The sequence below is a fragment of the Arachis ipaensis genome, chromosome B1 (assembly GCF_059453495.1).
Source record: "Arachis ipaensis isolate K30076 ecotype BB chromosome B1, ASM5945349v1, whole genome shotgun sequence".
Taxonomy (NCBI): Eukaryota; Viridiplantae; Streptophyta; class Magnoliopsida; order Fabales; family Fabaceae; genus Arachis; species Arachis ipaensis.
The window spans coordinates 65,539,229-65,548,861 of record NC_142436.1 but is presented as its reverse complement, the minus strand read 5'-3'; the positions used below and the strand labels follow the sequence as shown (position 1 = coordinate 65,548,861).

General features: G+C 34.9%; 1 protein-coding gene across 1 annotated transcript; it reads right to left on the bottom strand.

The window, feature by feature from the left end:
* Positions 1–413: 413 nt before the first annotated feature.
* On the bottom strand, positions 414–8,961 carry LOC148576875 (uncharacterized). Its single transcript, XM_088503294.1, has 7 exons — positions 8,343–8,961; positions 2,456–2,494; positions 2,269–2,356; positions 1,997–2,068; positions 1,335–1,372; positions 1,127–1,261; positions 414–461 (listed from the first exon to the last, which is right to left on the bottom strand). The coding sequence occupies exons 1-6, from the start codon at positions 8,785–8,787 to the stop codon at positions 1,200–1,202; spliced, it is 744 nt and encodes a 247-aa protein (XP_088359420.1). The 5' UTR covers positions 8,788–8,961; the 3' UTR covers positions 414–461; positions 1,127–1,199.
* Between the last annotated feature and the right edge of the window lie 672 nt (positions 8,962–9,633).

Sequence of the window (9,633 nt, the reverse complement as noted above, 5' to 3'; positions counted from 1 at the left end):
AAGTGTTGCCTATTAGTTTTGAATATGCAACCTTTAAAAGCATTGCCTTTTCTTTTGGATATACAACCATACAAGTGTCTAATATTCAAAATATGCAACTAATAGAAGGGTTGCTTTTTTGGCAAAAATAAAAGTTACTTTTGTAATAAAAGTACAAAAAAAAATTACAATAAAATTGTTTGTTTATACATGTGTAATTATTTTAATTAATAAATAAATTTGTGCACAATAAAAAAATTTATAAAAGAGACAAAATAACTAATAATAAAGTTCTAATTAAAATGGATATTAAAAGATTCAATTAGTATTTCAATTACATATTTATCAATAATTCTCAACAAAATAATAAAATTCTTTCTCACAATAATTATCATAACAAAATAGTAATTAATATTTGTCAAAAAGATGTCAATCTGCTTGCATATTTTATATCCATACTTGACTTGTCCTGTATGATAAATCTACAAATAATACACAACAAATTAATTAATAATTATTTTCAATAGAAATAGAATTGATTAATAAATATTTTAATTGATGAGTTTGATAAAAAAAAAAAACTATGTAGTTGTCACGTCCACCAAGATCAAGAACAGGGAGCAATAAAGTGATGGAAAAAAATAGTGATCTACATGTCCTTCAATTTGTTGTTAATGGTGACATAAATGGTGTGAGGAGGAAAATCTCCTAAACCACTTATACCAACATTGAACTTCAAGAAAATTAGTATAGCCAATATTGTAGAAATTGATATGAAAAATTACATAAACTCATTTTTGGCACAACATATGAAATTCGTGCAAGAATTTTTACATAAATGAAAGGTCAAATGTTTTCTTGCTCAATTACTACATGTCTACATCTACTTAAAAAGGTTAAAAAGGAAGAAGACTTTGAGCTTAGGATAACATGACTATATAATTTAACCAATAAAAAATGCGACTTGAAGGACACGAGTGTTCGGCAAGGCACCAGTAAATAAATAATGAATTTTCCAAAGCACTCAAAAAAAATATGACGGGGGGATCAAAATTATAGAATAGAACATTGAAGGTAAAAAAATAAAACTATAAAGAATAAGATTAAAATAAGTTTATAAACCATTGTGCATCTATTTATTACCAACCAAAACAAGGGAAAGACGCAGCAATTTGCAGATCATGGCTCCAAGTTAGAGGTAAGTTTTAGTAATAGCCTCTTCAAGTTCTTGGAAGTCCCAACATCATCTGCTGAGTATTTCTCTGAAGAAAAGTGAGGAGAACTATGCGGAATTCAGCAACAGCTTTACACAAATAACAACACATTCACAACTTTGGAAGATCAGAGACACTCACCAATTGAATCTCTTCGTAGAGCAGTTAAATGGGGGCAACTGCAAAATTGCAGTAAATAATGATTCTTCTTAGTATTGGTAGGCAAATATCAAATTATAATCTTCTCATAGAAGTAACATGCCGAGTTACATAAACAGATAAAATATCAATCAGGGACATGTAAACAAATCCAAACAAGCAGTTACAAGCCTACACTCTTTGACTATAACGTTGGATCTATCCAACACAGATAAAATAGTCACAACTTATAATAGTTACAGTATAGCAACAAGTTGAAAACAAGCTAATAAAGATAACACCTAAAATTAATTATAATTAAAATCAAACAATTCATGAAGCAAGGCCTAATCTCAATTTTCTCAACAAAATAACAACTGAGTAAGAAATACCTAGTGATAGAAAGACCAAATTAGACATAGCTCTTTAGCATACATACAACAAAACCTAAATACAAAAAGTAAGAACTAAATTACAAAACACAACTCCTATTTAGTTTCTAGTTTTCTCTTTTTGTTTTAACCTTTAGTTTCTTTTAGTGTTTCAGAAGCTATTCGAGCTTGAACTATGTTTGGTACTAATGAACATGACAGTGATGCAACTCCTTGTTATTCTAAAAATAATGCAGAGGTTTTCTAGAATAAAAATTATACACAATAAAATACCTGAAGATTACCATCTGCACTGCCTCTTTGTTCCATTTTGATGATGGCTTGCTGCAACCCCACCTTTCTTTCCTAATATGCATAAAAGAATGGTTAAGCGATGCAGTAAAATGTCATATTTGCAGAGAAATATAGACAAGGCATGACAATTAACCCTACCTTTTACTATTTGCCAAATAATAATACAAATTTCTAATTACCTGTATATCACAAAATTTAGCTTCTTCAACAATCAATTAAAAAAGAAATGAACGGAATAAATTAGTATTTACCCAATTAACAATAACCCTGATGCCATATCAGGAGCCTGCTTCTGAAATTGTTCCTCTAGCTTCTTTAAGTTTTTCATGTTATCTCGTCCTGCATATTAGTGACCAAAATGTTCAGTATGGAGTAGGGAAAGATGGAAAAATTAAAAAGACAAAAATGTGAAGGAAAAAAAATTGAAGTCCGTAATACCGAATTGGTGGATAATGTTAGGGAGTATATCTTGCAACTCTGTAAAAGGAAGGATTACATGTCAATAATAAATCAGTTAAAAATAAAGAGTAACTTAAAGTATAGCAGAGCAATAAACTGTTTAAACGATAAAATACATATAACAGAAATGTTATTTTTCCAATGTGATACACAGAACAATGAGTAACATATGGTATTCAATTTCATGTCTTTGTGTAACACCCTAACTACCAAAGCTCACGCTTCCGGCTGCGCGACTCTGATAGCTCGGACATTACGACGACACTTATACTATTTAATACTAAAATATGAGCCTGTTTAAAACTTTAAACCGTAATACCGCTCCCGAAAATACCTTCGTTCGATAGCATACATCCATAGATACCATACAACTTACAAAAGCTCATAAAGAGTACATCCATATATATAAACATATATATATATATATATATATATATATATATATATATAAATAATATTACAAGCAATAATCAATACAATTCCTATCCCTCTTACAGATTATACCAAGATAAAGGCGAGGGTACAATAAACAATAACTAAAGTAATACAGAACATCTCAACAACAAATAAATAAGCTCTTCGTAACTTCTGCGCCCATATCCTGTAAGGGGAAAAATGTAAGGGGGGTGAGAACATCATCCTCGAAAGGGTTCTCAGTAGAGGGTTTTTGGGAATTACTGTAATAGGATACATGAAGATAAACCGTACCAGTGATTAATAACCGTCTTATGCCTCTTTTCAAAAACAACGATTTACAGTAAAAGAGGAATCGAAAATCTTTTCTGAAAGAGGAACAGTTCAATTCTCAAAAACTCAAAAGTCTTTCAAAACGGTTTATCTATACTGAACCAAAATAGCCTTTCATATTTTATTCCAAACCAGAAACACAAACCGGAATCAACCATCGGTTCATCTCATTCCAACCACGGCCCTAGGCCCAAACAATCCAACCATCAACCAATCATCACAGTCCAACAGAGTCCCAGAAGCAAACACAAATAGGAAGATGCAAGCACAAACAAACAGTTATTGCAAGTAGAACAGTTAGCAATTAATCACATAGGCAAACCAAGTATGATATGCACACTCAAACAATGTCACATAAATGCATATGATGCATGCCTGTCCCTAGTGGCTGATGATATCATCTGTCGGTTATATAGCCAACTCGACACGTCCTGGTAGCTAACCATAGACAGAAACACCCATCGCGGAGCAAGTAGGTTTGAGCTACAACCCCCTTGCTACTGCCCGCTCAACCCAGAGCCAGTGGAATAACCACTACTGCGGCTACTACCCAGGCGGGTGTTTAAAAGCTCAACCTGGAGCGAGTGGAATCACCACTACTACCGCTACTACCCAGGCGTCACAGTCTCTGACCTGGAGCAAGTGGGACGAACCACAACCCTTGCTACTACCCAGGTATCTCAAGCATATATTCATTCAGTCCCAACCATGGATCAACATCCATCTCAGCCATCCGGCTCAAATTCATAATTCATAATCAGCCATACGGCCCATAACTCATTCGGCAATCCGCCATAAATAAATATCATACACAGCCATTACGGCTCATAACAAAATGGCACCTCCACCATTCAACATCATCAAATTCATAAAACCGGCATTTAAGCCATAAATCACTTTTTCTCAAATCGTTTCACTTTGAAATCAAGTTTCAACTCTTTTCAGCCTTGGCTTTAGAAATCTCGTTTCTCAAATCTCAGGCTCATAAACCAAATTTACTCAAAGTGAGTCCCCTTTTTAAAACAAAGCCACCCTCGGCATTCTCCTTCCAAAACTCCCAAAACCATGGTAAGTTAAGGATTTATTTCAAAGTATTCAAAATCACCCATACAACAATGGGATTTTATACCAAAAGTTTCTCGGCAGAGTCCCAAGTCTTTAGGGAAGGTCAACTTATATCAATTCCTTAAAATTCATTGAAACTCTTAAAATCATAGATTCTCGGTTCAAGTAAATAAAACTGAATTTATTATGAAACCGACCATACAAAATCACAAGTTCCAACCCGGTCCAAAAATCAACTCATTTGAAAAGGAACCGGTTCATTTGAATCAACCCACTTTCAGGTTTCTTTTTAGAACCCATTTTTCTAACTCTTCCTAAATGCCTCAAACTTGATTACTCAATCAAAAGTCTAGATTCCTTTAAAATCACTAAAAGCTTTTTATATTGAAATCAATATTAGAGCATCATTCTTTCCTTCAGAGATTCAAATGGTAAAAATAGTTCCTTTCTAAATAAGCCAAACTCAAGGCATAAAGTTCATTAAATAAATTAAGCTTAAAAAACATAATTATTCTCTTAATAAATCACATAATACAATTTCTCAAATCCAACCCTTTTTAAATAACTTTTCAAACAAGACTAGGATTTTGTAGAAATTTCGGCAGCACCTCCCCTAAAACTTGGACTTTTGCCACCCGGTTCAGGTCCCAACTAAACCGTTTCTCATTCCTTTTCAACAACTCAAAACCAGAAATCAATTCAAAACAAGCTAAATCCAACAGTCGACTCAGTGGCATATCTCAAGAAAACCATTTCAAGATCAACTCAATATCAACCGATTTAACTCATTTCCAAAGCTTTAAAGAAACAGTTCAGTAACAAATCATTTGTCCAAGATCAAGTCAATTAAAGTAAACCAGGCTAAATTCAAAAGTGCATTCGACTTTTCACATCATCAAATAATTGACTCATCAAATCAATCCTCAACGGATTAAACTCAGATTTCAACTCTTTAAAGAATCACTTCAAAACATTACATTTCACAAAGCCGCACAACCATTCAACCAAACCAACATCCATAATCACTCGAGTCAATCAAATAACACATAAGGCAGATACAATCACTAATTACACCATATCTCACATCAGTATCCATATGTAATAATTCCAATAATAAACTGTAGTTTTCGGAAAGCGCCCCTACCTCAAAACGCAAATTCCATAACTCAAACGCGTCACTGAGTCCTTTCCGCCTCGACTCAAAATCAACAATCAAAATCCCGGCTACCAAAACCTCAGCTCCAAACCATTTTCTCAGCAACCACAATGACTCTAATCACAATATATAATAACCGAGATTAACTCTCATAACAACAAATGCTACAACTCCTCAACGTATAATAGAGCAGTAACTAGAGGACTTTCAAATCGAAAACGCTTACCGAACCGAAGAAGGAACGGCTAAACCGAAATAGCGACGGCCTCCAAACCGGTTCGGCGACAGCTTTAATCGTGACCCGCAATAACCGGAGCTTGAACCTATGTTACAAAACCTCAGAATCTCTGGCCAATCATAACAGCATATTGATTTTCAAGAGCTCCGGAAATGAAAATGCTTACCGTGAGAAAGGATTAAAGACTGAATCAAACTGCAGAAGCTCCGGTGATGGTTTCTGTGACCAAAGCAGCTTCTCCGACAGCGACAACATTACATATGACAGCCACTTCATTAAATACAACAGTTTCAGTGACAGCTTCAAGGTAAAATTGAACTGGCAGAACTAGGAGAAACCAGAAACAGGGCAAGCTCACCAAAACGGCAGCGATTCTAACGGCGGTCTCCGACGGCAGAGGCGGCGTGCAGATCGACGGCAGACCACAGTGGCTCCTCTACTCAGCGGTTCTGCCTCCCTTCCTCCAAACCTCCATGAGAAGCACCAGCTCCAAACCAAGCTCGACGGTGGTAGTGGAGTGGCTGACCTCAACACTGGCGACGCCGGGCGGAACAGCGACGGTGACAAAGGGGCACGAACGGCGACGTTGGGACGACGGCCACAAAGCCCTCACCGTGATGGTCGTGAAATGGGTCGCCACGGTGACGTGCCATACAGCCCCTCTCCTCGGTGGTGAACCTGGCTCGCGGTCGCTCTCTCTCTCCCTCTGCTGGCCCTCGACGGTGACGACTCCGAGGGGAACGACGAGCAAGGACGGCGGCTCCTCGTGCGACAAATCGGCGGCAGTTCCACGGTCGGCGGCGACACAATTAGGTCGCAGCAAAAATGCGCAGTGGCGGCGGCGAGTTCCTGGGCGGTGGATCGACGGTGACAAGGCCTCCCCTGCCTTCTTTCTTCCAGACCTCCCCCTCCCCTTCTCAAATCTCTCCTTTCTTTCAGAAAAAAAATCAAAGGAAACTGCGTGTGTTGCCGCTGCTGTTAGAAGGGAGGGGCTGCTGCAATTGTGGGGAAACCGGGTCGGGTTAGGTTTTTCAGGGTAAGGGTTTCATTTTTTGAAAATTAGGGTTAGGGTTACTTTTGTAATTTCAAATAAAAGTAAGGGTAATATATTAATTATGAACAATTTTAATCCAACAAAAATAAATGCATAAAAATGCTATTTGCTCATCAATTTTACAAATTATTTTCAATAAAGTGTCTCAACCAAATAATTAGAAATAATATACTTATTTTCTTCATTTTCCAAAATAGTAATATCAATATTTTAAAATATTAGTTATTTAGTCCAAAATCATATAAAAATCCTTTTTATTTCACAACTACCAACTATATGATTTAAATATAAAAAATAATCCAATAATTGTAAAATTGGATAATAACCATAACTTATCTCAGATTCAATAAATCAAAACTTGCCTTAATTATCTTTAATAAAATAATTTCTAAAATTAAGGCTATAAATAACTATATGATTTGAGACTTGATCATAAAAAGACTTTTCATAGATTCTGGGTCTTACACTTTGTGCCATTAAAGACTAATAACATGCGCAAGAGCAACAAGTTAATAGCTGACCTATTCACTATGGCACATGTATAAATAATTTAAAAATACTTTATAATTTAATACAAAGCTCATTTTGACTATAAGGCAGTGTGCAATTGGAGAAAAGATGAGAGCTGCTTGCCCTTTTATTTCTGAAGCACCATTAACAACCCAAGTATTGGCAGTAATGGATGCTTGAACTGGAGGAGGGGGGGAGGGAATCCAACTAGTCAATAAAATTTAAAACAAAATTTGAGTATATGACATTACACAAATACAAGATTTCTACACAATATCCGAATGAATGTTACTTTTGAAATTTAGAAACTGGATAACAACTTCATCCTTTTTTACATCCTGAACTTATATCACATGAGCACCCTCATTATCTTCAATCATTCGTTTTTTATTCAATTCCTCCAAAACCCCAGGGATATATGGATTATAGAACCTCTCTCCTTGTCACCAAATATATCACCATTCAGTAGAATACTAAAAAAAAATATTTACTGAAATAAAAAAAATGTCTAATTAGTTCAGCACAATATATTTTTTATTTATTACTACACTTTGTGCAATAAGTAGTGGCATAAGGACATCACAAGGCTATCCTTTCTCCTTGTTTGAAAAGCAGAACAAAGCAAGGCATAATGCAACGTTCTCTAAGAAAGTAAAGACATAGTTTCATCTATTGATTTTTGCCAAGACTAAAGATCTAAGATGAGCATATTCATTATTAAACAACAGAGTATGCAAGCACTTCCATATACATGTCAAAATATAGGGGGAAAAACACAATTAGTGAAAAGAGAAAAAAGCTTTGTGACATATAGGAATCGCATATTAGTCAAGATTTCAAATGCAGTTTTTTCTGTTGAACAAGTATCACTATGTGGTCTAATATATTTTTCTTTATATTTTAGTTAAAAAACCGTGTATATACTGAAAAAAATCCCTCAAACTAATTGACTACAACTACTACTATACTCCAACATAAGTAGCTACTTTATAATTTAGTATGATTTTACTTGGAACACTCGAACTAGTTTTGTTATTTCAACAATTTAACCAAATTAAACCACTAGTATGTAAAATCTAAGAATTTTTTGTCATACTTGAGAGATATATACAAGCCTTCCAAGACGATGGCGGAGGAAGAGAAGCATGAGGACCAAGGCTGAGGCAAGCATATGGCGGAGCAAAGCGTGATGTTTCAGAATGGCACGAGCAAAATATTGAACGTGGCAGAGCAGAGTAGAACAAGGCGCGAGCAAAAGATTGAACACGGCAGAGCAGAGAAAAACACGACGTGAGTAGAAGATCGAACACCGCGGAGCAAGCAAAACACGACACAAGCAGATCTAACACCACGCTAGCAGAAGAACATGGCGCAACCAAAAGATCAAACACGGCAAAGCAAGCAGAACACAACGCGAGCAAAAGAACACAGCACAGCAGTGCAAAACACGGCGTGAGCAGAAGAACACGGCGCAAGCAGAAGAACACGGCGGAGCAGAGCATAACACGCCGCGAGCAGAAGAACACGATGTGAGTGAACATGGAGTGTGCTGGAGCAGTGATGAACTCAACGATGGAAAGCAGTGTGCGTCAATGTTGTGAAATTGGGGAAATTGAGTTAGGGTTGGGAGTTTTAAGTTTGAAATTTTAGGATTAGGATTTTGTTCATACGTAATAGTGATGAAGGTGATGAATAAATATGTTATGTGTTTCTCAAACTTTTCTCCCTATTTTTGGTTATGGAAGAAGTAATTTTTATTAAAATATTTTATGGAAAAAAATTTGTGATAAAAATGCTCATCTATTTTAGGCAACATTTATAATGAGAGGTTCATTAAAAATCTATTAGCAATGCTTGTAAAGTGTAACTTGTAAATACATAATTGTGTCTATTTAATTTGTTGAAGCAATGTTTTTTACGTATTCTTTAATTGATGAAAAGAGAACGTTTATAACATGTTGACTAATAAAATGTTGCAATAGTATTATTTCTTTGCAACAAATTTGAAGTGTTGCTTTTAACTAGTTCAGACAACACTTTTTAAGTGTTTTTTGCTATACATATTGCAATAGCTGAAAAATGTTGTAGTGTCTATTGTGTAAAAAAATAATTAAATAAAAATTGGATTTACCGAGGACAAAATCGACGGTAATTAGACGAGAAAGAATTAATGTCTTTGTTTCAATTTATTTATCTTACGAAGCTTTAATGTATTTTCTTAGCTTTGTATTGATATATTTTTATTATTATAAAAAAATTAGTTTATTTATAGGAGATAATAAAATCACTTCTATTTTGATAATGTTACTCATTTTATTTTACAAATTCATATAAAATGTAAATAAAAAAATCATGTAATAAGAATGAAGTGATCATTGATTTTCTTT

Bases quoted from the DNA above. Each gene is read 5' to 3' on its own strand.
- LOC148576875 (XM_088503294.1), bottom strand. From the start codon at position 8,787: ATGTTCACTCACATCGTGTTCTTCTGCTCGCGGCGTGTTATGCTCTGC. The intron at 2,495-8,342 runs GTATGACAAAAA...TTCCTTTTACAG, and splicing joins GGCTTGTATATATCTCTCAA to AGTTGCAAGATATACTCCCT. The intron at 1,373-1,996 runs GTATTTTATTGT...GCAATTTTGCAG, and splicing joins GTGCAGATGGTAATCTTCAG to TTGCCCCCATTTAACTGCTC.